The sequence below is a fragment of the Salvia miltiorrhiza genome, chromosome 4 (assembly GCF_028751815.1).
Source record: "Salvia miltiorrhiza cultivar Shanhuang (shh) chromosome 4, IMPLAD_Smil_shh, whole genome shotgun sequence".
Classification (NCBI taxonomy): Eukaryota; Viridiplantae; Streptophyta; class Magnoliopsida; order Lamiales; family Lamiaceae; genus Salvia; species Salvia miltiorrhiza.
The window spans coordinates 44,580,873-44,608,596 of record NC_080390.1 but is presented as its reverse complement, the minus strand read 5'-3'; the positions used below and the strand labels follow the sequence as shown (position 1 = coordinate 44,608,596).

At 39.3% G+C, this 27,724-nt stretch overlaps 4 protein-coding genes and 1 non-coding gene across 5 annotated transcripts; all 5 read left to right on the top strand.

The window, feature by feature from the left end:
• Positions 1-9,078: 9,078 nt before the first annotated feature.
• Positions 9,079-9,185, top strand: LOC131024021 (small nucleolar RNA R71). The gene has a single exon (XR_009101617.1). It is a non-coding gene; the product is annotated as a small nucleolar RNA R71 (small nucleolar RNA).
• A 2,315-nt stretch (positions 9,186-11,500) lies between these two features.
• On the top strand, positions 11,501-12,316 carry LOC131023494 (uncharacterized). Its single transcript, XM_057953036.1, has one exon. It carries the CDS (start codon positions 11,501-11,503, stop codon positions 12,314-12,316), a length of 816 nt encoding a protein of 271 aa, XP_057809019.1.
• Positions 12,317-12,841: 525 nt separating this feature from the next.
• Positions 12,842-13,282, top strand: LOC131023492 (uncharacterized). The gene has a single exon (XM_057953035.1). The coding sequence runs from the start codon at positions 12,842-12,844 to the stop codon at positions 13,280-13,282; it is 441 nt and encodes a 146-aa protein (XP_057809018.1).
• Positions 13,283-18,845: 5,563 nt separating this feature from the next.
• Positions 18,846-23,509, top strand: LOC131021923 (glutamine synthetase-like). The gene is made up of 12 exons (XM_057951263.1): positions 18,846-19,759; positions 20,722-20,761; positions 20,896-20,999; positions 21,083-21,131; positions 21,221-21,327; positions 21,408-21,495; positions 22,074-22,202; positions 22,291-22,365; positions 22,448-22,501; positions 22,756-22,793; positions 22,863-23,022; positions 23,112-23,509. Exons 1-12 carry the CDS (start codon positions 19,686-19,688, stop codon positions 23,262-23,264), a joined length of 1,071 nt encoding a protein of 356 aa, XP_057807246.1. The 5' UTR covers positions 18,846-19,685; the 3' UTR covers positions 23,265-23,509.
• A 2,849-nt stretch (positions 23,510-26,358) lies between these two features.
• LOC131021929 (xyloglucan endotransglucosylase/hydrolase protein 9-like) lies at positions 26,359-27,475 on the top strand. The gene is made up of 3 exons (XM_057951270.1): positions 26,359-26,737; positions 26,810-27,003; positions 27,075-27,475. Exons 1-3 carry the CDS (start codon positions 26,450-26,452, stop codon positions 27,418-27,420), a joined length of 828 nt encoding a protein of 275 aa, XP_057807253.1. The 5' UTR covers positions 26,359-26,449; the 3' UTR covers positions 27,421-27,475.
• Positions 27,476-27,724: the final 249 nt, after the last annotated feature.

Genomic DNA, 27,724 nt, shown 5'->3' with positions numbered 1-27,724 from the left:
CGTCCCGACTCCAGAATCTTCGTCTTTTCTCGATTTTTGGGCTTGATTCTCTCAAAACTCTTCTCTTCAACATGTTCCTTACACTCCATGCTCCAATATCACTCAATTCTGCATCCAAACAGTCAAAACTACACCCAAACGTGAAATCTCAAAATAATAGTAAATGAACTCCAAACAATAATGAAACGGGTGTAAAATCGACTTAAACTACAGAATATAAACCATAAAAACCATGCAAAATGAGTGTTTATCAACTCCCCCAAACTTAAGATGTTGCTCATCCTCGAACAACGAGAAGAACAAAATAATAAACACGAATGGGTAAGATGATTGGATCATCGATGCCTCAGAAAAATAAAACTTTTGAATTCCCTCAAATTCTCAACACATGAACACAATAATCACCAACAAGCATAATCAATGGCAAATTCAACCTCGACATTCCAACAATTGACTCTCAAGATAAAAGTGTTTCGCTCAACTCTCAATTGATGGAAAAAGGACGTGTATCACTCATCGAAGCTCATGAAATGCAGATTACTTACCATATGCTTGCCAATTGTCTCAAAATCTCCATCGCTAAAAGTGTGTCAAGGGTCCGATCAAATAGGTCTTAAATTTGGGTTCTAATGTAGGGACATTGGATTAGGTAGGGAAATTTGGCTAAGTGACTCAAATTAAATTGCTCTCACCAACCTTATGACTTCACCATTCAAGCATGGAATAAATTTCATCTTCCACCTAACACATCTCCATAATCATCACAAACCAAGGGATATAATCATCATAAATCAAACTAGACATTCTTTTATGCTCCCGTTTTTCTCATAACAACAAAGTCGACTATCCATGAATTTTTCAATTATCACTCGACTTTCTCAATCAACTTTTTTCCATTTTTTTTTCTTTTTTTTTTTTTGGTCTTTTTCTAGAGCTTATAAGAATGACTAGAATCATGTTTCACCCTTATTTCAATCAACCCACAGTCAATATCACACGATGATCCCCATATACTCCATCACCCCCTATCATCCGGTTAATGAATCAAAGCTTAAAAAGGCTCAAACACGATTAACAAGGGAATAATGTTTTTAGGACAGTGTTTGGGATATAACGTGGCTTACGAAAAATGGCCTAAGATCATTTCAAACTCTTGAACACAACAAGCAACCTCGACCAAGACTCATGGCAAGTTCTAGAAGCGCACTACATGCATGACAACACTCAAAAACAAAGAACAAACTGCAAATATGGGCAGTTAAGGCTCAATTCCTCACTAGCTTGTTCAACGTCAAAAGTCAAGGCAAAATCTACTCATCAATCACACACATCGGTTCAAATCATGTCATCATATCGAGAAAAATTGAGAATTACCTTCTTTTTCGCAGAAATCGTCACAGGCACCTTACCAATCAACTAAATGGAGCAACAACCATTTAAAATAGCACAGAAACTATGGAGTAAGTCTGAGAGATTATATCAATTTAATTACAGGCCCACGAATTAAAAGACTAAGGAACAAATCTCCTCAAAAACATCAAAAAGATCAAAAATATGCTAGGCTAAAAATGCAAACCATAACTAATCTCCATCCCCCTCCCCCAAACTTATTAAGGAGCGAATGCTCGAAAATAAGTTTGGAGGGAAAAATAGATAAAAGTTATGGTTAGCATACTTACAAATCACTCAAGATGGCGGTCCTCCTTGTCGCCTCTGGAACTCCTGAAACTGTCGTAGGAGTTCCTCCTGCATAGCCATCTGCCTCGCATATTCTTGCTGTTGTCTCGCCATCTCAGCCCGCTGCCACGCCTCAAAGGTCGCCTGCCGGTTGAACTCCTCCCGGGCGTATGTCTCAAAAGCGCCATAATGAGCAAATTGCTCGCGCTGATATGCATCCATCGCTTGTTGCTGCAGGCGAACCGCTGTGACGTCAGTGCGCATCACCGTGAGCTGCGCCTCCTGTTGCTCGACGAAGCCCTGCAACCGCTGCATCCGATCGGTGAGGTCAGTCACATCAAAATGGGCTCCCGGTCCCCATTGTTCTCCTGCTGCTTCTGCCGCGGGCTCCTCCTGCTCCTCTTCCTCCTCATGCACCTGCTCCTGCTGAAGGACCTGCTCATCAACCCGTTGTCCTGCAATAACCCTCAAATGGGCGTCAGTGTTCATTAGCCAATTTTGCGTCTCAAAGCGTCCGCCCACTCGGGTGAGAGGCGGGTTCGGCAGGGGGAAGTGGTCTCCATCACTTTGCACTAGCTTGAACGGGGGCTGGGCGCTCGTCAAGAATCGCATGTGGACCAATCGGCGACCGTTGAGTAGCGTATCACCTGCCAACGCATCCCATTGAGCAACGGCGGGACAAATACGTCGGGCAAGGGGTGTAAGCATTCCTCCAATTGTAATCACTCCTCTGGTCGCGCTGGATGCCTTGAACAACTGCTTGAGGAGGATTTGAGTCAAATCCATTGGGGTGCGTGTGAGCATCCCCCAAATCATGAACAGCTCCTGCTGCGTCACATGAGTGTTGTCCTTCCGTGCAAGCACCGTATAAGCCAAGATGCGGTGTGCCATCCTTAGGACAGGATTTCTGATATCCGCCGCATTCGATGTCCCCGACTCGAATGCACCAGCGCTCGGCAGGGCTATTTCTCTCCAAAATGCTCCAGCATTGAACTCGGTACCAATTGTGTGTACGGTGTAGCCCCCTATCCTGCAGTTGAGTGCATTGGTGATCTCGTTCACCGAAGTATCCACCTCCCAAATATTATTGAGTTGGAAAGAGATGGTTCTCGGTCTGTTTTCCTTGAAGACCGACTGATCCAACGAGCTCAAAATCTCCAGCGTTGCTCGTTCATAGGTGGGCCATCCACCGTTGAAGATGTAGACCCACCCCACATGGTAGAACAGGTCTCTCACGTCGTCATAAATGCCCATCTCCCGGAGAAGGTCATGATCAGCATACCGTGTGATTTCGATCCCCTTCTTGGCAAGCTTCTTAAACCGGACCCTATCATCGTCGGATATCAGGACTACCCCATGAAACTCGGGGTCCTCCCGTGTATATTCGCCCGGTTGGCGTGAGCTTTCGCCCGGTTGGCGTGAGCTTGAGGCGCCGGCGGTTCTACGCTTCTTTGGGGCCATGGTACCTGGATTAATTGCTAGTTAGAAACCATGTAAACATCCACAAGATTTCAAAACAAGCCAACTAGCACCCCCTTTCCATCTCTTTTGACAAAAATCAACTTCTTGTGTCTATCATAATCCCCCACATCATGCTAAGTCTTTCAAAAGATACAAAGCCTCATGAATATTATCAATGCCACAATCAACATCACATATAATCTTCAAATAAAGACCAATCAAAATCAAAGCAAAGACAATATCCCCTTGAGACTTAACAATTATAGAACTAGCATGCTCTTGTGGATTCCATCACTCATCAACACCAACAATGATCTATCAATAAGTTCAAACACCAACACAAAGCAATTGATTCAAACTCCCTACACAATTAAGCTCATAAAAAGTTCTAGCATAAACCCTAGCTCTACTAACCCATCAAAAATTTCACAATCAAACCAAAGAAACATAGTAGTAGCATAGGAATAACACTAGATTAAGAGTTAGAAGCACATACCTTGAGGATTTAGGAGTGATTTTCGAAAATTCAAGTGTTCTTGAGCAAAAAACCCCAAATTCTTGAATCTCCCGATTTGGTGGATGAAAACCCGAAGTAATCGGATGGAATGGAAGATAATGATGTGGGTAGTGAATGTATGGAAGGAATTGTGAAGATTCAAAGTCGTTTGGGAGTAATTGGATGAAGAATTTTCGAAAATTAGACTACTATGTGTGCTGAGTGTGTGTTTTAGGTGTAAGGTATGAAATAAGGAGAAAAAACGCAACTTAAAAACAAACCTGGCAGTTCGGCGTTTTTGTGCTGTAATTCGGCGACCGCCGTTTTTCGGAACCAAGTGCAAAATCCTTCCAGGTAATTCGGCGATCTGGCCGGCGATCGCCGTCTTGGTCGCCGAATTCAGAGCTGGGTCGCCGAATCCGGAGTTTGGTCGCCGTTTTTGATTTTCGAGCTTTTTTTTTTTTTACTGCAAAAAAAACGAAACACACTAGCACAAACATGAAAAACGAACATAAACTAACACGATAAACTAAGTAAAAACGAGAAGAAAGAAACGACAAACGAAAAGGAAAGAAAAACAAGCAAAAACTAACAAAGCAATAAACATTGGGTTACCTCCCAACAAGTGCTAAAATTAACGTCTATAGCTTGACGATACCTCCAATCATGGATCAATGAAGTTGACCACTTCCACGTCGTGGTCCATCTCCGCTTTGAAGTACGGTTTGAGGCGATGTCCATTAACAGTGAACGTGGACCCATTCGATGCAAGCAACTCATAAGTCCCATTCCAATTGCTCTTGTGAACCACATATGGACCTCTCCATCTAGACTGCAGCTTGCCAGGAAAAAGTCGAAGCTTAGAATCATACAAGAGTACTTCATGTCCCGGCTTGAATTCCTTTGTGCGAATGCTCAAATCATGAAACTTCTTCGCCCTCTCCTTGTAAATACGGGAACTCTCATATGCTTCATTCCTCCATTCATCCAACTCTGTCAACATATCTCGCCTTGTATGGCCGGCCTCCTTGAACTCCAAATTGATTCTCCTCGTCGCCCAATATGCCTTGTGCTCTATCTCAACAGGTAAATGACAGGATTTGCCAAAAACAAGTTGATAAGGAGACATACCAATTGGAGTCTTGTAGGCGGTGCGATACGCCCAAAGAGCATCATCCAAGTGCTTGGCCCAATCTTTCTTGTTGGCGACGCTCTTCTCCAAAATTTGCTTGATTTCTCGATTTGCCAACTCTGCCTGCCCATTAGCTTGAGGATGATATGGAGTCGTCACCTTGTGCTTTACTCCATACTTTGCCAAAACGCTTGCTAGCAGCTTGTTGTTGAAGTGCGAACCCCCATCACTAAGCAACGCTCTCGGTGCTCCGAATCGAGTCAAAATATTCTTTTGCAAGAATTTAATGACTACCTTTGAATCATTGGTGACAGTCGGGATTGCCTCCACCCATCTAGACACATACTCAACCGCAAGCAATATATAGGAAAAACCACATGAAGGAGGGAAAGGACCCATGAAGTCAATTCCCCAAACATCAAATAGCTCTACCTCAACAATGATGTTTTGCGGCATCTCATCCCGCTTGGTAATGTTGCCCATGCGTTGGCATCGATCACAAGACTTCACGAAAGCATGGCAGTCTGCAAAAATTGAAGGCTAATAAAATCCACTATGATTTACCTTCATGGCAGTGCGGTTGGCTGCAAAGTGACCTCCACTAGGTGAGCTATGACACTTCTCAATGATCTTTGGCCATTCATGCTCTCTAACACATCGCCGAATAAAGCCATCGGCGCATCTCCGGTATAGGTAAGGATCCTCCCAATAATAGAACTTGACATCATGGAGGAACTTCTTCTTTTGATAGTGTGATAACCCCTCGGGAAGAGCTCCAATAACCAAGTAGTTGCTATAATCGGCATACCATGGATCCTTAAATAACACCGCCCAAATCTGCTCATCGGGAAAAGACTCATTTATGGCCATGTTCGGATCATCCCCCTCAATCGGATTCTCCAATCGAGACAAGTGGTCAGCTACCACATTCTCACATCCCTTGCGATCTCGGATCTCCATATCAAACTCTTGCAGCAATAAGATCCAACGAATTAAGCGGGGCTTAGAGTCCTTCTTCGTAAACAAGTAGCGGATGGCGGCATGATCAGTGTAGACAATTGAATGAGTTCCAATCAAATAAGAACGGAACTTATCAAAAGCATACACCACAGCTAGCAGCTCCTTCTCCGTGGTAGTGTAGTTCATCTGCGCAGAATCCAAAGTTTTACTTGTGTAGTAAATTACCTTGAACAACTTATCTCTCTTTTGCCCCAACACAGCTCCCACGGCCCAATCGCTAGCATCGCACATCAACTCAAACGGGGCACTCCAATCCGGCGTGATCAAAACTGGCGTAGTGGTCAAGGCAGCTTTCAACTTCTCAAAGGAGACGAGGCACTCATCGGTGAAGACAAACTTCACATCCTTCTCTAGCAAAGCACAAAGTGGCTTGGACAGCTTGGAGAAGTCTTTGATGAAGCGCCTATAAAATCCTGCATGCCCAAGAAAGCTCCGCACCGATTTCACAGATGTAGGAGGCGGCAACTTCTCTATAGCCACGATCTTCGCACGATCCACCTCCAAACCTTGGGCAGAAACCTTATGCCCCAAAACAATGCCTTCTCGAACCATGAAGTGGCATTTTTCCCAATTTAGCACTAGTGCCGTCTCCTCACAACGCTGCAACACTTGAGCAAGATTGTCCAAACAATTATCAAAGGAGGAACCAAAAACAGAAAAGTCATCCATGAATACCTCCATAATGTTCTCAATCAACCCATGGAAAATCGCCATCATGCAGCGTTGAAAAGTGGCAGGAGCATTGCAAAGACCAAAAGATATCCTCCTAAAAGCAAAGATGCCATAGGGACAAGTAAAAGCGGTCTTATGCTGATCCTCCGGGGCTATCATAATTTGATTGTAGCCCGAGTACCCATCCAAGAAACAATAGTACTCATATCCTGCCAAGCGGTCAAGCATCTGATCAATAAATGGCAAAGGAAAGTGATCCTTACGTGTGGCTGCATTCAAAGCTCGATAGTCAATGCACACGCGCCATCCTGTGACTAGCCTCGTAGCTATAAGTTCATCTCTCTCATCCTTGACCACAGTCATGCCTCCCTTCTTAGAGACAACTTGAGTTGGGCTCACCCACTCACTATCAGAGATGGCATATATGATTCCTGCATCTAACCACTTGAGCACCTCCTTTCTCACAACTTCTTGCATCGCCGGATTCAAACGTCGCTGCGGCTGCACCTTAGGCTTGTATTCCTGCTCTAGTAAAATACGATGCATGCAAATAGAAGGACTAATTCCCTTGATGTCAGAAATAGACCATCCTATAGCAGACTTGTATTTCCTCAATACTCGCATCAACTTCTCCAACTCCAACGGAGATAAATAAGCAGACACAATAACAGGAAACGTTTCATTCTCACCCAAAAATTGGTACCTCAAGTGCTCAGGAAGCGGTTTCAGCTCAAGTTTGGGTGCAGCTGCAGCTGCAGCTGGCGCAGGAAAATCAGCTCCCTTTTCCGTGGACTTGCTTCCCCCATCAACAGGTTTGTGAATATCCATGTAAGGCACAAGATCGATGGGATGGCTCTCTACGGCTTCCAGCTCTGCAATATAATCAAAAATCTCATCACACGCCTCATCAAGATTGGAATAAGGATATAAGGACTGTGTGATGCACTCCTCCAAAGGATCCTCTACAGCTGCAGGAAAATCCACCATAGTATCAATTAGGTTGCAATCCTCAACTTGTGGCTCAGCTGGCTTCTTCATCGCATCATAGATAGACAACGTCATCTTCTCATCATTGACACGGAAAGTCAGATCTCCCTCCTGAACATCTATCAATGCACGGCCCGTAGCTAGAAACGGACGCCCCAAGATCAATGGAGTATTCTTGTCCTCCGGCATGTCCAATACTACGAAATCTGCAGGAAAGATAAACTGCTCCACCTGCACTAGAACATCCTCCACAACTCCCTTGGGATAAGTAAGGGAACGATCTGCCATCTGCAAAGCAATAGATGTAGGCTTGATTTCTCCAATCTCCAACCGTTTGAAAATAGAGAGAGGCATCAAATTGATGCTTGCCCCTAAATCACAAAGCACACGGGAGAAATTCTGCCCTCCAATCACACAAGCTATAGTAAAGCTGCCAGGATCCTTCTGCTTCAATGGTAGCTTTCTTTGTAGCACAACACTGCATTCCTCGGAAAGATTTATCGTCTCATATTTCCCCAACTTCTTCTTGTTGGAGACTGCATCCTTGAGGAACTTGGCATAGCCTGGCATATCTCTCAAAGCATCAAGTAAAGGAATATTGATGTGCAGCTTTGAAAATACCTCCATAAACTTGGCTAACTTCTCATCCATCTTTGGCTTTCCCAGGCGATTCGGGAAAGGCGCTACAGGCTTGTACTCTGGCCTGGGAAACGTGGGAGTAGGAATGGGCTCCTTAACGGCAGCAGAACTCGATGCCTTTGAAGTAGGCGGCAAATCGCAAACAGTCGTCTCCAAGTCATCTTCCTCAACAATCTCTACACCTTTTCCCCTGCCATCCTGCAGCTCTGGATGATTCTGATATTGAGTCCCGCTCCTTAGATGAATTGCATTACACTGATTTTTAGGATTGATCTCAGTGTTGCTAGGGAACTTTCCTGGTGTGTGCTGCGCAGCTGCTTGGTTGGCAATCTGACCAACTTGGTTCTCTAACATTTGCACTTGTTTGGACAGTGCTGAAAAGTTTTGCTCCATGTTGAACATTTTGGTTCCCAAGTTTGCCGAGTTTGTCTCCATCCCGGTGACCTTCACCAAAACTTGCTTCATCATTTCCTCTATTGAATCTTTCTTTGGCTCATTGATGACTCCCCCACTAGAAACAGAAAATCCAGGTGGAGGCTGCAAAGCATTGTTGGGATTTGAATAGGAAAAATTTGGATGATTCCTATTATTTGGATGATACGGTGGATTTCCGCCCTGATGTCCTTGATAGTTTGGTCTATTGAATTGGTACTGCCGCTGGATGTAATTAGCATCTTCCAACTGTGACACATCAGGTAAACTCGGCTGCTGAGGAATTTTAGCTAACAGTGTCTTTCTCTCCAACTCATACTGCTTTTGAAGAGCTTCATATTTCTCCTTAAAATCATCTCTCTCCTCATTCACAGCTGCAATTCTTCTCGTGGAATTTCTGTCATTCGGCCATTGGTAACTGTTGGAGGCCATCTCTTCTATCACACGATACGCCTCCTTTGTATTTCTATGGAGAAGACATCCACCTGCAGTAGCATCCACCATACTCTTTGTTAGACCAGTCAAACCATTATAAAAGTGAATGATTTGCTGATCCTCTGTGAAACCATGTTGTGGGCATTTCCTGAGCAGCTCACGAAATCTTTCCCAGGCATCATGAATGGTCTCATATCCTAGCTGGGAAAAATGAGAAATCTCTGCAATGATTTTTTGAGCTTTAGAGGCAGGAAAGTATTTTGCCAAGAAAGCTCTACACAAATCCTCCCATCCAGTAATAGCACCTCTGTCCAAACACTTGAACCATTCCTTTGCTCTATCTCTGAGAGAGAATCCAAACATCTTCATTCTGATGGCATCTGGTGGCACTCCATTCTGCTTAATAGTGTCGCAGATATCTAGAAACTGAGTGATGTGGACATGCGGATTTTCATCAGCCATTCCACTAAACTGTTCAGCTTGCACCATGTTTATCAATCCCGGCTTCAGTTCGAACGTGGTAGCCTGCAAAGTTGGTCCCCATCTGCCTCCTTGAAATTGATCAACCCTAGGCTGATACATGTGATTCAGTGGTGGCTCTGTTGGAGGAGCCCGGTTGCGCTCTCTTTCTTCATCTAGTTGCCTCTGAAGGTTTGTCACGACTTGCACAAGAGTTTGAAGGTCCATGTTATTCTCTGCCATTGCTTGCTTTTTCTTTTCGCGGTTGTCTCTTTTGTACTGTTTTTCGATTTCCAAGTTCAAAGGTACTAGATGTTCCTTTCCTTTGGATCTCGTGATCATGCACGCCTGAGACAACAAACAAAAACAGAAATTTAAAAACTAAAAAAAAATAAAATTAAAACTTATAACGCCTGAAATAATGCTTAAGTCTAATCAGAAATATTAAAGTTAATTCTAAATAGTCCCCGGCAACGGCGCCAAAAAGTTGATCACTAAATTATTAGCAACAAATTAACGCAACTATCACGGTGCAATTGCAGCACAAAATCAGTATCCGAGTATCGTATCCACAGGGACTATTATAACGAATTACTCTAAGTAATCCTAATTAAACTATAGTAATATTCAGGCAACGAAAGGGAGAGATTGGTTGACGTAAATTAAAACGCAAATAGAAACTAATAAAAATACGTAGATAAATTCAAATATGGAAAACTCTGACCCTAGGGATGTATTTTCACCAATCAACTACATGCATTCAACCTATTGATTCAATTACCAATTTTAATCCAACCCTGATGAAAGATCACTATACTATCCACAAGCGTCTCTAACGACCACCTATGAACGTAGATTAATTAATCCCTTTTCGCATTCAAGACTCCAAGGAATAAATTAACTCCAAATAGCACATAAAGAATAGCTTCCTATAGCTTCACCTATCGCATTCAAGACTCAAGGCTAACACTATATCATGCATTCCTGAATCGGCTGAACAATTATCGCATTCAAGACTCAAACTGAACAGCTAGACATGTAAATCATTGATCAGATAATTCACAAGAGATTAAGCACCAGGAATCATGAATCACAAGTTGGAGGGCAAATTGATATCAATAAATCAAAAACACATAATCAATCAGCTATGTACAAACCCTAGGTTCAGATTAAAAGACTAGCCAGACATAGTAAAATCAAACATAAACATAATTAAATTGAACGCAATTGTAAAAACGAATTGTATAAAAACCGAATTGAAACGATTGTAGCGACTTGAATCTTCAATCTTGATCCAAGCCTTGAAAACTGGAAAGCTAAAAGGTTCTAAAGCTATAAAACTGAAATATGAAAATTGAGAACTGAAAAACTAAAGCTGGGAACCCTAGATAGGTCTAAAGAGGACCTATTTATAGTCTTAGGGTGAAAAACCAAGTTCTAAACCGAAAATAACTTGAAAAATCGTAAAAACGCGGAAGGAAAATAAAACACGCCACCAATTCGGCGACCCGTTCGGCGGTCGCCGAATTGATCGCCGAAATCCGGGATTTTTCTTCATGAAAACGGCGATCGCCGTTTTTCCAACTCCAAGCCAAAATTCAATCAGGGAATTCGGCGACCTGGCCGGCGATCGCCGTCTTGGTCGCCGTTTTCACCCTTTAAATCACCAAAAATCGGCGGTCAACGCCCTTTGACCGCCGAGTTGCTCCTTTTTCGTCCCGACTCCAGAATCTTCGTCTTTTCTCGATTTTTGGGCTTGATTCTCTCAAAACTCTTCTCTTCAACATGTTCCTTACACTCCATGCTCCAATATCACTCAATTCTGCATCCAAACAGTCAAAACTACACCCAAACGTGAAATCTCGAAATAATAGTAAATGAACTCCAAACAATAATGAAACGGGTATAAAATCGACTTAAACTACAGAATATAAACCATAAAAACCATGCAAAATGAGTGTTTATCACACGGCCCCAACAGATGTGTGATGTGTGGGTTGGCTGAGGAGTCTATTGACCACTTGTTCTGAAATTGCAGTGTTATTCGGCAGACTTGGGTGGTTTTCTTTGATTGGTTTGCCAAGTCGCAAATGCTGGACTGCTTGGATATTCATACCATGTTGGCTGCTGCATGGAACACGGATTTCAGTCCGTTGGTTCGGTCCTACTGGAAAGCTGGAGTGATTAATTTTATTTGGAAAATTTGGGACTGCCGCAATCAAGTGACTTTTAATGAGGCCAGTTTCCATCCAAAATTGATTCTTGGTTTCCTGAAAGTTGTGTTTAAGGAGATGGATTCCAATTTCCCTAAGCTTGGGCGTTCTCATAACTCTTGGCAGGATTATTTGGTGCTTAGGCGAATTGGGGTTGCTATGCGCGCTTTTGCGCCCCCTTTGATGATTGAGGTTCACTGGTGGCCACCGGCGGGGCAGTGGATTAAAGTCAATACTGACGGTTCGGCGCTTGGGAAACCTGGAAGCATTGCCGCGGGCGGTGTATTCCGCGATAACTGGGGTGCGGTTCGCGGTTGTTATCACTATAAAGGGGGTTCGGGGTTCACTTTTGAAGCGGAGCTTTTCGCGATCATGCATGCCGTTCGAATTGCGAATTTTCGTGGTTGGCACTGGCTTTGGATTGAAGCAGACTCGTCTTATGTTGTCCAGCTTCTGCATTCTCGCTCTTTGAATGTTCCTTGGCGATTTCTCCCGCTATGGAAACAGACTTTAAATTGGCTTTCAAATTTTCGACTTCAGATCTCGCATATTTTTAGAGAAGGAAATAGTGTGGCGGATATTATGGCTAATCATGCCCGGATCGAAGGGTGGTGGCCCTTTGCTATTGAGGATATAAAGATTGCGGTGTCTTTAGATATGGCGACTCATAGTCGCGTTCGTTTGAAGAATTGATTACATGGGGCTGTTTTGGATTGGTCTATTGGAGTGGTTGATGCTCGGTTGGTTTACTACAGCGTCTTACCGACTGAGGTTCAACTATTTTTACTTTTTCTTGGATGACGGCGACGGGCTCTCACCGGCCATCATCTTTGTTGCTTTGCGTGTTCTTATTTCGGTTGTGACTTTTTGAGCCGGGATTGTTTTGGGACGATGGTTAGGCCGGAGTTTCAGAAACTTTCCTTTCCGCTCTTCTGGTCGTGGTCTTTGTCTTTTGACGAGAACTCTTTTTCCTTTTCTGGTTTTTCCCACGGGGTTTTCCATGAAAAGGTTTTAATGAGGCTCGGCCCTTAGTCTGCTTTTTTGTGCTTTCAAGGGTTTCTTTGTTCTTTTTCCCCTTTTCCCATTTATAATAAAATCGCATTTTAATAATATGCTAGGTTTTGGGAGGATCCTTTGATCAATGAGAGTATTTGTCTCAAAAACAAATTTCCTTCTCTCTATTCTTTATCTTCTCAAAAGTCTTGGTTTATTAAAAACATGGGTTTCTTCTGTGGTGAGTCTTGGTCTTGGGTTTTTAGATGGGGAAGGATTTTTAATGCTAACGATTTGCTTGAGTTCTTGGAGCTATGGAACTGTGTTTGGAGGTGTAAAATTTTGGCTCACAAGACAGATTCCATCAGCTGGGTTGATTCATCGGATGAGCTTTTTTCAACTCGTTCTATGTATGGTGCCTTGTCCAATGATGATTCAGGAGCTACTAATGTCTCTTCCCTTTCAAAGGTGTGGTGGAAAACAATTCCAGTTAAAGTGTCAGCGTTCTGTTGGAAGCTGCTTCAAGATAGAATTCATACTAAAGAGAACTTGAGTAAAAGGAACATCTTATCTGCTGATCAATCCTTAGCCTGTGCGTTTTGCTCAGAAAGTCCTGAATCTGCGTCCCATTTGATGATCGAGTGCCAATTTACAGCACAAGTTTAGGCATTGGTGAGGATATGGTTAACCTGCTCTAGAAACTCCTCAAGTGACTTCTTAAACCATTTTCACAATTTCATTCTGGAAGGCCGAGGTAAGGAGGAAAAACAAGTTTTTAACTTAATCTGGCAATGCACTATGTGGAGAATCTGAAAATGAGAATGATTTCATTTTTAATGGAGTTGATCCGACCATCACTAAAACTGTGGAAGATGTGAAGATTCATTCTTGGAAATGGCTACGTGCACATTTTCCTCGCACATTTTGCTACCCCGTTAACGATTGGTGCTTACATCCAAGAGATTGTATCCCTCCTTAGTTGTTACTTTTGTTATTCAGCTTTGGATTTGTACTGTATGAGAGTTGAGTACCTCTTGTACTCTTCATTTATATAATTTATCTTGACCTTTCAAAAAAAAAGTAGAGACCACTTATTTAAGGTGTAAACTAAGTTGGGCACGAGAATTAAGAAGAATTAATGACTCTAATTATTTCTATTTTTAGAAAATGTAATTATAAATGAGATAAATTAAAAATAAAATTGTGTCATTATAAGTGGAACCAAATGAGTATTTGGTAAGAGTGTAGAAGGAGCCCATAATTTAAAAAAAGAGTGGTGATAGTTAATGAATGTATACGATCCATTAATGATAATGTATATAAATATGTGAGAATTTTAATGATGATAGTTAGTGAGATTACTTTAAAAATTATAATTATTAAGATATATTGTTGACGGACACAAAAAAATTAGAAAGATTTTTTTATCAACGAGGAGATTATATCATAATATAATTAAGGGGTAATTGCCTGTAAATTCCTAACATTTACACGGAATTGGTTTTTGCACCTATTTTTATTTTTCTTCTTTTAAATACCTAACCTTTCGTTTTTTGTCTCAAATTTGTCCGGTCACCGGTTTTTTCTTACGCCGGCGCCGGAAATGCCACTGTGGCAGCCGAAATCGCTGATTTGGCAGCCAAAAGTTGACACCTAAATATATTTTTTTACATGTGGCAAGAAAATAATAAAAAAATAAGTTTTTTTCCAAATCATCATCTTCCCCAATTCACCTCTTCCCCTTCCCCCAAACCCTAATTCCCTGCCAGCGCCGCCCCCTGCCACCACCATCGCCGGCCCCGCTCTTTGCCGCCACCACCACCGGCGGCACACACACACATGACCACACACACCACACGCCGACGACGGCCCCTACCCTCCCTTCCAACACAGCTCTGGGATCGTCATAAGAGAAACAGGAACACGCCGACGCCGCCCCGACCCTCCCACAAACAATTCTCAAACGGCGGCGCCGCCCTCCACAATTCCCCTGTCGGCGGCGCCGCCCTCCCACAAACAATTCCAATGAAGAACACATAAGACTCAATCTCAACAAAATCAACAGACCAAAATGCAAAATCAACAGACAATTCCAAACGCCACAAATTCAACCAAAATGCAACATAAAAACCCAATCTTTATCTCTTCAAATTTTCGAAGCTTCGTCCCCTCCGTGAGCGTTCTGAAGCCCAGATCCGCCCAGAGATTTGCAGATATCGGTGTTCTGGGGCTGGGGTTGCGTGGCTGATTTGCAGAGATCGATTGCGTGAAATTTCAGAAAACTAGGGTTTGGGGGTGGGGAAGAGAAAGGGGTTGCGTGGCTGATTTGCTGAGACTGAGCTCGCCGGTGGCGCGCGAATCGCCGGTGGTGTGTGGCTGGGGGCGGTGGTGGCGGCAGCGGCGGCAGAGGGTGGCAGAGCCGGGTGGGGGAAGGGGAAGACGATGGGTGGGGTGGGGAAGAAGATGACATAGATTTTTTTTATTTTTTATTTATTATTTTTAATTCCACATGTCATGAATAGGATATGTGTCAATTTCCGGCTGCCAAATCAGCGATTCCGGCTGCCACAGTGGCATTTCCGGCACCGGCGTAAGAAAAAACCGATGACCGGACAAATTTGAGACAAAAACGAAAGGTTAGGTATTTAAAAGAAGAAAAATAAAAATAGGTGCAAAAACCAATTCCGTGTAAACGTTAGGAATTTACAGGCAATTACCCCTATAATTAATTATAAATTTTTTAGTGTTGTAACTAAACCACAAAAAATTAAATAGTTATACCATACTTATAATTAATAAATTAAAATTGCATATTATAAAATCAAAAAAGAAAAAGAAAATAAATCAAATAATAGAGTGAAAGAAAAGAATGAGAGAGATGAGAGATAAAACAATTTTGTTAAAAACTTCAAACTTCTATAGCGTTTTAATCTTAAATTTATCTATCACTTATTTTAAATTATATTAAAACTCTTAAATAAATGATTTTGATATGTATTTACTTTATGTCATTTAAATTATATATTGCATGCAGATTGAATATTTTATCATCAATTAAATTCTACTATCTTTGAAAAGAAAAAAAGAAAATAACATAAAAGAAATAGAAAAAAAATGTAAGATTCGCGAAAAGTATGCATTGCGTAAGATTCACCGGAAACCAGTCTCTTCAGTTAAAATAAATTGAGTTTTAAAAAGTGACCGTAAAAAGTATCATTAAAATTATATTTTCATGTAATATACTTTTTTCGTTTAAAATATTTTAAGAGAAAGTAACATAAATTTTAAGAAAAATACTTGAGTATATTGTGAGTGGAGAAAAAAAAATTAGGAATAGTGTTAATAATGATATTAATTGTATTATGTGCAAAAAAAAGATTGATCATATAATATAATATAGGGTTAATTGCGCCAAAATTCATGAATTGTACCCCAATTTCTAATTTTTTCATGAACTTTATATATATATATATATATATATATATATATATAGGGGAGAGCTAAAATAAAAAACTTCTTAAAATATAAAATATAAACAATTTTCAGCCCTTAGATCATCAAGATCTACGGTTGATTCGTAACCCTTTTGGATGAATTCGTAGTCCTGGGTTCGAATCCCAAAGGTAGCAAAAATTTATTTTTCACAATTCGTAACCCTGTTGGATAAAATTCGTACATTAAAAAACCTTTATATTTATATTTTAAGAAGTGTTTTCATTGTAGCATTCCCATATATATAAGTACACTTGTTAAGATATAAAATAAGAATCATTTTCAGCCCTTAGATCATCAAGATCTACGGTTGATTCGTAACCCTGTTGGAGTTGGATGCATTTATGGTCCTGAATTTGAATCCCAAAGGTAGCAAAAATTTATTTTTCACAATTCATACCTTTATATAGCAAATTCATACGTGTTCTACATAAAATTCATATATTGAAAATTGCTCTTATTTCTTATTTTAAGATGTGTTCTCACGGTAGCCCACCCTATATATATATAAGGTTGGGTTATACTAAAAATGCTATTTTTCGTAAGAAATAAAAATACTGCATAAGACAGTATATAGTGTTGCATAAGCTGCTTATAATGACTGTATAACGAAATTCAATTAATTGATAAAATTTTCGCTTCCTCCAAGATTCGGACCCAGGTAAAAATTTGTCCCCTCTAAATAAATATCAGCTATATGGTTTGAAAATACAATGTTACAAATTTATTCTCATTTCCGATCACATTTGTCCATTCTCATTTGATCTTTTCCCTATTTGTATATATATTTAATTAAAATATATAATAAATAAGCAAATCTTTAAACCCCCAATCCCTATAGACTTGGATTTTATTTTGAGGGAACTTAAATTATTCTATAGTAATTTTTTTAATAATAAACTTTGATTATTATATAGTAAATTTTTAAACATATTTTATATTTATAATTATTTTATGTTCCACAATTAAAAATTTCCGAATCAATTGAATATGTGGTTAAGGGCCTCGTGGCATTGTAAGGTGCGAGTCCTCTAGGCATAATTAATGACATACAATTGAATGTGTGTGGATGAGGCTACATTCATGAGTCATGACTCAAGGCATGGAATTAATATAAAGTTTAAGATTGCATTTAATTTGAAATATATTACTTTAATATTAGTATAAATAAATATGTGGGTTATTGGATAATTAATTTGTGATGTTTGTATAGACTATTTGACTTAAAAGTTGATTAATTAAATTGTTTTTTTTATAAAGTTGATTGATTAAATTGTAACGCATATAAACATCATTGCAGATTTTGTATCATTGTTTTCTTGTCCTTGTAATGGTTATAATTATCAAGTAAAAAAATGGTTATCATTATTACTTGAAAAAGTTGACTACTCCCTCCGTCCCGCTAAAGTTGGCTATATTTGTTTCAGCACGGAGATTAAGAAATAGAGTGTTATGTTTTAATTGAGTGGGCCCCATCAAAATTATTGAGTTAATTAAAATAATTTCTTCCACCTTCCACTTTCTTCTTCATCCACTGCCACCCACCTCCGGCGAAGTCGCCGGCATCAGTCACCCCCTCCTCCGGCGAAGTCGCCGGCATCAGCCACCCCCTCCTCCAGCGAAGTCGCCGCCACCCTCGTCTCCCTCTGTCCCCCTCGTTTTTTCTTCCTCTGTCCGCCACCTCTCTCCCTCTGTTCGCCAACAACCACCACCACCACCGCCATCTGCCAACAACCACCACCACCACCACCATCTGCCAACAACAACCACCACCACCACCGCCATCTGCCAACAACCACCACCACCGTCGCCAACAACCACCACCGCCGCCAACCTTCAAAATCCACTCAAAAACCAGAAATCAAAAACCAAATCGACGCAGGCGAGCCCTAGCCCTAGCCCCCAAATCGGCGCACAGGATGCGACGACCTCACCCAAATCGGCGCAGGCGAGCCCTAGCCCCTAAATCGGCGCACGACCTCATGCATTTGGGCGGCGGTCGACGGCCGACGTTGTTGCTGGAGAAGAAGAGAGAAGGGAGGGAGAGGCTGTGTTGGGGTTGGGGTTGTCGGGAGGGGGGAAGATCACGAGATCTGTAACGAGAGAAAGAGGGAGAGGCAGAGGTGAGTGAGAGGGTTTCAGGAGCCGGGGCGGCGGTCGGCGCTGCCGTTGTCCGCCGGAGAAGAAGAGAGAAGGGGAAGGGCGGCGAACCATGTTTGTGTGTGTCTGTGTGTGTAACGAGAGAGAAAGAGATGGAGAGAGAGCAGAGGCGTGTGTGTGTATGTAGGTTTAATTAGAAAATTTAATTAGGTGTAGATTAGTTGATTAATTATAGAGTTTAATTTGGTGTAATTTTTACCCAAAAAGGAAAGTAGCCAACTTTAGTGGGACGCCCAAAAAGGAAATGTGACCAACTTTAATGGGACGGAGGGAGTAATAAAAAATAAACGTTTTTATAACTCGTAATTGACCTAATGAGAAATTGTTTCATTATCTACTACCGTGGGCTTGCTTGGACCTCTATATTAGTAATTGACTCCCATATTTACCTTTCAAAAAATAAAATAAAAATTGACTCCCATATTTATTGTGCAAGCAAACCTTTTTTTTTTTTTTTGAAAGCTATTGGGCAAGCAAAATTAATGATAAGTACGACTCTGAATATTGGAACCATATCCGTATCACTGATACACAACGGACTCAATAATTTCGGAAGAAACAAATAATTTTCCATAAGTGTGATTAATGATCGTTTTCCATTTAGATTCTGATAAGATAAAACAAGAAAATAAACAAAAATAGGTATTGCGTCATCAATATCATCTTATTCGCCCATCCTTCATTCCACTTCTAGTATCCAATTTTGATACTATTTCGCGCAGTTCCCCACTTTTGCAAACAACTTCTTTCACCCGCCGGAATTCAGCTCAGATCGAACTCCGGCAGCAATCCATAATGACGACTGAACTACATTAGATTACCGTTCCGTATCTAAAGCTTACGATTTACGGATCTTAATTCACTGTTCGATCACGATTCAAATCTTCGCCGCGAACCAAATTTAGAGCTTACACGTATAATCACGCGCATGTATCTACGTTTTCTGTAGAGATTCACATTGTAAATTCATCAAAATTAGGTGTAATGCCGGAGGAATTGGAAACTTACAGAGAGAGAGAGAGAGGTGAAATGGTGAAGGAATTACGCGTCTTCGCGGGTGGAAAAGGGAATCGAAAGAGAGAAAATGAGTATTGAAATCTTGACTATCTTTGTATCTCTATTCTATCAGGCTGTGTTTTTGATTTGACATGAACGGTGTTAATTCCTAAGTTGCTGCTGATAATAAATAATTAAATTCGCAATCTCTAATTTAATGAATTCTTTTTTTTTTTTTTTTTTTTTACATTTTAAGAAGCGTATGCACTATGCAGTTCGTATAATTATAATTGCCAACTACGGAGCTGCGACTATAAATTTCCACATTCCACCTTGTTGTCAATATACAATCATTTCCCCTGAAGAGAGAGAAAACAGAGAGAGAACCAGTTGATTTCTTTTCTTTTTTCTTCTTTGCAAAATGTCTCTGCTCTCAGATCTCATCAATATCAACCTCTCCGAAACCACTCCCAAGGTCATTGCTGAATATGTTTGGTGAGTTTTATCGCACTTGTTTCTACTTCTGTGGTCTGTGATCCCTTTATTCGTAACTGTGTTTTCGCTTTTTTATTTTATTTTGGCTAAAAATACATTCGGGATTGTTCTGGACGATTTCATGCTGCCACTCCTTGGTTTCTTAATTTAATATGACTTGGTGTTGTTTTTGATCGGTTCACCTTTTTTCTGTGTTGGTTATATTGCCCTGTTTACAGTCATCCATGACTATCGTTCCTTGCTTCCGTTTTGGTATCATCAATGTTTTGATCTGTCAAATCTTGCAACTTCTTAAGGTATCGTTTCGGAAAGGTTTCGTTTTCTCTGTTTGAACGGAATTTGTTATGTGTAGCTAGATTATGTGATTAAGATCTTAGTGTTGCTTGTTTGTGACTAATTCCAGATGTTGACTGCAGATCTTTCTTTATCTAAACATTATTATATCATTGGTCAAGATGATTTAGTATTCGATTTACTAACAGTCTTATTCAGAGTCAAATTTGTGTTTCCGTACCAATTCTTTTTCTGTTGTTTGTGATTAAAACCCTTCATACAAATAAAACGCTGAACTTCTTATCGATCACGACTTTGTATTATCTATGATCATTATGTGCACTGTGAATGCATACCAATCCTGTACGCCCTTGGTTACCGATGATGCTATGTTCAAGAATAACAATCTTTTGCTGAAGCACAATATCAACCAGTTGATGCTTGACTGATTGCGAACTTTATGAATTTAGTTTTATAGCTCAGAACCTTAGATAGTTGATTTTGTTGTCTAGATATAGTAGTTCGATTGAGAATATAGTCATATTAGCATACTTGTCCCAGAACATCACTCTATTTCGATTTTGTGTATGATATCCAGTAGAACTCGCATATTGGCCTCTGCCACACTCAAATCTATTAGTTTACTTTATAGGAGGAACTTACATGTTTTGTTTCATTCATATTATTAGGATTGGCGGCTCTGGTATGGACCTTAGGAGTAAAGCAAGGGTAAGAGTTTATTTTGACAAAAAGCTTGGCTTTTGCATTATTTAATTACATAATGTTCCTGTTTAATTATACTCCATATGAGTATGATGCATTTCTCTTTTTCTTTCTTTTTTGTTTTAATTCTTCTTTTATAGACTCTTTCCGGACCAGTAACTGATCCTTCAAAGCTGCCGAAGTGGAATTATGATGGGTCTAGCACAGGACAGGCTCCTGGAGAAGACAGTGAAGTTATCCTATAGTAAGTGTTATGTACTGTTCTTTGTATGTAATTTATCAAAAGAGTTGCAAATACTAATCATAATTATAATGTGTTGCACCTAGTCCTCAAGCAATTTTCAAAGATCCATTCAGGAGGGGAAACAACATTCTGGTTAGAATTTCCACATGAAACTCTGGGCTTTGCTCTTAAACTGCTTGTGAATTGTTTTTAAAATAAGACTTCCTATTTTTTTATTATAGGTCATGTGCGATGCGTACACACCAACAGGTGATCCAATCCCTACAAACAACAGATACAAGGCAGCAAAGATTTTCAGCAACCCACAAGTGGTTGCTGAAGAACCATGGTAATATGTCAGCAATTTTATTCTGGTACAGGGTACATTTTTGTATAGCATGCCGATTCTGAATTTTTTTGTTTTGATAGGTACGGTATCGAGCAAGAGTACACTCTGTTGCAGAAGAATGTTAAGTGGCCTCTTGGATGGCCATCTGGTGGTTTTCCTGGACCTCAGGTAACTGTCACCTCAATCTTTTGTTGTGCTAAAAGATTTTTGTTTCAGTTTGTGGTTTCCGTGGATCTCTTTTTCCCCACAGTACATACTGGCTGAAGATTTGATTAATGAAATATTATGTAAATACCTTCGGCTCCTCTTATTTGTTGATCGATTACCTGTTAACACGGTCTGGAATTTTCTGATGAGGAGGTGAGTGAGCATTATTTACAGTCCCATTAGCTATTGACATGAATATAGATTTGATGATATTTGCATAATTTGTTTTCTTGCTTCACGGTCATGTAAGTATTTCCTAAAGTCAAGATGGAGGTTTCACCATCAAAATAGTGAGGGAGTCCTTGTCATGGGAGTAGGGGGAATAGGAATGGAAGTGTAATAGTTGCTTGGGTGGGCCAGTGGGGACTGGGGATTGATTCTCCCACAATCACTTTGATCACAACCCCCTAAAGAAAAGTTGATGGCAGGAAAGATGCACCTATTCCATAGAATTTCCAAGCATTCCCTGAAGCTGTAATACTGCAATTTGTTCTTTCATTTTTTTTTTAATATTATAATTTAGTCTTAATTGCATCTAGGGCCCATATTATTGTGGAATTGGAGCAGACAAGGCCTTTGGCCGTGATATCGTAGATGCACATTACAAGGCATGCCTGTATGCTGGAGTTAACATGAGCGGCATAAATGGGGAGGTGATGCCCGGCCAGGTAAACTTCTATTCTCAGATATTTGTTCTAGTTGGGATAGTTTACATTGATTGTCCGTTGAAAATTCTAACTTATTATAATTTTTTAGTGGGAATTTCAAGTTGGACCTGCAGTTGGCATTTCAGCTGGTGATGAGTTGTGGATTGCTCGTTACATTTTGGAGGTAATATTCTCTTAAAGTTTTTAATAAATGGCTATTTGATGGAATTGTGTACTTTGTGCTGAAATAATTGTTCTGTTGACAGAGGATCACCGAAATTGCTGGGGTGGTTGTTACATTTGATCCCAAGCCTATTGAGGTGATGATTTCATCCCATTTTCTTTTGTTCAGGCATCATTGCATTGTTTATAAATAACGGAGAATCTATCTGCAATGGAATAAGATCTGGTTAAATTCTATTTACTAAGTTTTGTCTTTTCCCTTTGGCTAAACTAATTTTCTCTACATTGAGATTGGTTTCTGGATGGGTTTTGAAATGAATATACAGGAGTATGCATATTTCTTGGTTGATTGAGCTTTGTGTTTCATTTTTCTGGTAATTTTTACTCTCAGGGTGACTGGAACGGAGCTGGTGCTCACACTAATTACAGGTAAAAAACCTTGGACTTTATTAAACGTTTATTTGATGTTAAAATTGGAGTTTGACGATTCTGTTGCAGCACCAAATCCATGAGGAATGAGGGAGGCTACGAAGTCATCAAGAAGGCTATTGAAAAGCTGGGACTGAAGCACAAGGAACACATTGCTGCATATGGTGAAGGCAATGAGCGCAGGCTCACTGGAAAACATGAAACAGCCAACATTAACACATTTAAATGGGTAAGAGAAGTTTGTAACTTTTAAAATGAGAATAGAAATATTGAGTGTTGATATGGCAGAAGAAGCTAATTGGGTATTGTTGGGTGTAGGGTGTTGCAAACCGTGGTGCATCTGTTCGTGTTGGGCGAGACACAGAGAAAGAAGGCAAGGGATACTTTGAGGACAGACGGCCTGCTTCGAACATGGACCCATACGTCGTCACTTCAATGATTGCTGAGACCACCATCCTCGGAAATAATTGAATTGAGGATGATGTTTTATAGTATAATGCTATTGGCGTGGTTTTAGCGGACAATTTGATTGCTTTCTTTAGCCAGCTTTCTGAATTATTATTCTCTTTGTTAGACCCTCCCATTTCAGGCCTTCCTTGATTGGGAGCCTACTTAATAAGAGTTTATATAATATATTAATCATAATGTAGAAGGATGGGCTTCAATTGATATTGTTCATCGTTTATATGATATACCCTAAATCAATGGTTGATTGAGCATTGTGTTTCATTTTAGCAGTAGGTAATTAATATTTACAGCCTATTAAATCAATGGGGCAATATGATGTACCCAGACAAAACATGAAAATACCCATCTTTTATAAAACATATCAATATATCAATTTAGGACATTTTTGCCCTTATGTTGAGCATTAGTATATTTTGTACTGATGCTCGATAATTGCTGCTCGATTTATAAACAATAAATGTTGAGCATTAGTGTATTTTCTAAGAGTGCTCGACTACAAATACTCGATTGTTCAACTCGCAATGGTTGAGCATGTCGAGCATTGGAGTATTTATCACTATTGTTCGACTCGTAGAAATTGAGCATGTCGAGCATTAATATATTTATCACACATACGCAATGCTCGACATGCTCGACTAATGCATGTCGAGCATTACACTAATGCTCGACATGCATTAGTCGAGCATATCGAGCAAAGTTCGCGATTTCAGCATTTTTTATGAATTAAGTAAGGGTAGCTTTGTCCTTTCAAGCTCAAATTTCTTTTATAGTGGGCTATGTGGCATAGGTATGGAGGTGCAGATGCGAGGGCGATACGATACGAGTACGGGGATACGGGTTTTTAAAAATTATAGGGTGTGATTCGGCAATGATACATCTAATTATTAAAATTTCATGATATATAATGTTATAAAATATATACAATTTAAATTTTCTTAAATTAATTATATGTAATTTACATTTTATTTTATCCAAAAGTTAAGCATTTTCAATTATATAAGTTAATTGAGCAACAATATAGCGATTCAAATATTATTAGTCCAATATATAAGTCATAACTGAAAATAAAACTATCAAAATAACCTTGTGTAGGCATTTCGTGCACGAGATACGTGAATTTCGCTTATGGAATTTGCGAATCCGGTTTATTTTTATAAATTGTTTTAAAAGTTACGCCATGTGGCGAATCGGGTGCGAATCCGAGAGAATTGCACCCTAAAAGAATCCGATTCGCTGTACATGCTAATTTTTTAAGAATCCATGCATCATAGATAGTGGGTATTTTTTATTTTTTTTTCTTTGAGAAGGGGTAAATAGAACCATTAACCCTAAATCAATCATATTAAAATTATATCAGCCATGCGGAAATTATAAATTAAAATATTATATTTTATATTTTAAAATTAAATTAAATTAATTTCAAGATTATATATTTTATTATATATTTATAATAATAATAATAATAATAATAATAATAATAATAATAATAATAATAATAATAATTAACATTTAATTATATGAATTTATTGGCCAACTAAAACATGTTGTGTCAAAATCTACATGAAGTAAATTATGAGGATCTAATATGATCATGCCACAAGATTTACGGGCTCAGACTTAAAAGCCCGATCATAAATTTCCTTAATTAGATTTTCTTATTATTATAAATATGAGATGTAGGAAGCTCATAAAAACACACATTAAAGGAGAATTCACTAATATGAAAGTCATCTCCAAGACGATCACAAGAAAATCAAAGCAATTTTCGTCAAAATCAACCAAGTCAATGTTCAATTTCGAAATAAGATAAAAATCCTCTAAATTGACGTCATCAAATTTAAAATCAAGTCATCAATTAAATACAAATCCAGTGATTAATATGGGTTGTAATACTGTAGGTACTCATTTTTTTTTGGAGAATGTAGGTACTCATTAATGTACGATAATGTTATTACTCCTCCTACTTTTAGGAATACTTAGAATTAGATATATAGGTGCGCAAATGGCTTCGAGGTTCAAGTTGTGAGAAGCAAATGGCTTAGGGTCTAAATTATTTTCTAGTATAATTATTTAGGCAAATGTTTATTTTATTTATGATACAATATATATAATCAGCTAAATTATATGTGACTCTAGTACTTATTAATTTCTGGATAAACATTGGAGGATTAGCCTTGATAGATAAAAATAGTAAGGATAATCTTTTGTTTACTCTGATGGATTGCAACTTTGGGATATCTCAAGGTCCTTGATTATTTCTATCATTCAAGCTACTTTTGCTTGATTCTTATCCCGTGGAAAGGGTGGGATTAGAGATATCATACTCTTGCGAATAAAAATAATCAATCATGGATATAATCAATCATGCAAATTAATTAAACGCCCCCTAATTAAATTAAAATGTTAAATCATTCAGGCAAATGTATATTTTATTTACGTTGAAATTAAATATGTCTTCCACTAATTATTTACCTACCAAAAAGTAATCGAGATTCTTTTATTTGTCACTTTAAATACTTAGTAACTGTACCACACTATTGCTAGCGCATCATGCAACCTAATAATTTGCTAATTAAATATACGACTAATTGTTACTTCGTAGTACGAGTTATATTTTCTAATTTGATTTTTATCTATAACCTATTTTTGTCACATATTGTTGCATGTTAACCGAATAAAAAAAATATTAAGAGTGGCCTTCTGGAATCAATAAACATTATTGACCCGTCGAAACAATTTTATGAAAAACTGTCATACAAACAAAATATAATGTATAATGGATAATGTACACACATTATCACATAGTGGCTATGAGATGGAGTCCACTATTACACTTATATTTTCTGTATTCACATGTATAGTTAAATTGCCGCCCCACCCATATATATTTATTATGTTCCATTTTATTTTTATAATAAACCCATGCGGCATACTTCTTTACAACCTACATGATAATGTTGATGTATTTCATTCCAATTTTCTGTTCATTCATTAATATTCCGTACACCTTTTTGTGTTTTATAACTATGATTATATATTATTAGAAGGCATAATGTGGGTCATATATAGTCTCATAGATCATATACAAGTACAAGTTGATATAAAATATTTTTTATAACACAACACCTTATAAATACCCTGATAAAATTAGCTACCTCACTCAAACTCAATCATTTCCAATTAAAACGATGAATTGCCTTTCCCAAAACAGAAAATGGAATTCATTCACATTCATAAACATAATTTCCATAATATTTGTGGTTGAGGCTGTGAATATTTCAGGTGATTTGAACGAAGAGTTCGAGGCTGACTGGGCGCCAGATCACATCGTCACTCAAGGCGATCAGATTTCATTATCCCTCGATTCTTCTACGGGTTGTGGATTTGAATCGAAGAAGAAGTATTTGTTCGGAAAAGCCAGTGCTCAACTGAAACTGGTCCAAGGAGATTCAGCTGGAACAGTCACTGCTTATTACGTATAGTAACTCCCTTAACTATGATTTGTTGGTAATTAAAAACTCAATAATAATGAATTAGATGGAATGCAGATGTCATCACAAGGGCCGAATCACGATGAGCTAGATTTCGAATTTCTTGGAAACGTTTCGGGGGAGCCGTACATTGTGCAAACAAATTTGTACATTAATGGCAGCGGCAACCGGGAGCAGAGGCATTACTTGTGGTTTGATCCCAGCTTGGACTTCCACACCTACTCCTTGTTGTGGAATCAACGCTCCATCTTGTAATACTACTCCACTTGTTTATTTACTAAATTAATGTTGTTATAATTAATTAAGTTGATGCATTGATTAGGTTTGTTGTGGATGATATTCCCATAAGGGAATATGTAAACAAGGAGAGGAAAGGCATAGCGTATCCGGGAAAACAAGCGATGGGGATATACGGTTCAGTGTGGAACGCGGACGACTGGGCTACGCAAGGAGGGAGGGTGAAGACCAACTGGAGCAACGCTCCATTCATCGTCACCTTCCGTTCATTGGAAATCGAGGCGTGGCAGTTTTGGTGGGATAAACCGGTGGTGAAGGAGACAAGGAGAAAGCAGCTCAAGTGGGTTCGTGATAACTTCTTGGTTTATGATTATTGTCGAGATGTTGATAGGTTTTCCCTGCAGGGTTTGCCCAAAGAATGCCATGCTTAATGCTCTTGCTCTTGTGTTTGCAACTCAGCTATATATATATATGGTGTGGAATCTATCCCATGCAAGTTCCACTCGATATATATATCCCATGCATAACACCTCTTGGGTTAGAAATCCTTTCATCTGAACAAGAAAAAATAAAAATAAAGCACCACCACTCGATATATTCTAGCGCTAGAATATATTTTATGTACAATTGTGATGAGATGTTAGCTAGGATTGAATGATGAGTTGAGCAGTTGAGTAATAGGATGACTGCTGCATGCCCAATTTAGGTCAGTGTCAGGATCAACCTTCAAGAATC

What these genes read in the sequence shown, in the direction of transcription:
- LOC131023492 (XM_057953035.1), top strand. Translation starts at nt 12,842, where the DNA reads ATGGGTTTCTTCTGTGGTGAGTCTTGGTCTTGGGTTTTTAGATGGGGA.
- LOC131021929 (XM_057951270.1), top strand. Translation starts at nt 26,450, where the DNA reads ATGAATTGCCTTTCCCAAAACAGAAAATGGAATTCATTCACATTCATA. An exon ending in GAACAGTCACTGCTTATTAC is followed by an intron (nt 26,738 to 26,809) that starts GTATAGTAACTC and finishes GATGGAATGCAG; the next exon opens with ATGTCATCACAAGGGCCGAA. An exon ending in TGGAATCAACGCTCCATCTT is followed by an intron (nt 27,004 to 27,074) that starts GTAATACTACTC and finishes TGCATTGATTAG; the next exon opens with GTTTGTTGTGGATGATATTC.
- LOC131023494 (XM_057953036.1), top strand. Translation starts at nt 11,501, where the DNA reads ATGCTGGACTGCTTGGATATTCATACCATGTTGGCTGCTGCATGGAAC.
- LOC131021923 (XM_057951263.1), top strand. Translation starts at nt 19,686, where the DNA reads ATGTCTCTGCTCTCAGATCTCATCAATATCAACCTCTCCGAAACCACT. An exon ending in ACCTTAGGAGTAAAGCAAGG is followed by an intron (nt 20,762 to 20,895) that starts GTAAGAGTTTAT and finishes CTTCTTTTATAG; the next exon opens with ACTCTTTCCGGACCAGTAAC. An exon ending in TTGCTCGTTACATTTTGGAG is followed by an intron (nt 22,366 to 22,447) that starts GTAATATTCTCT and finishes TTCTGTTGACAG; the next exon opens with AGGATCACCGAAATTGCTGG.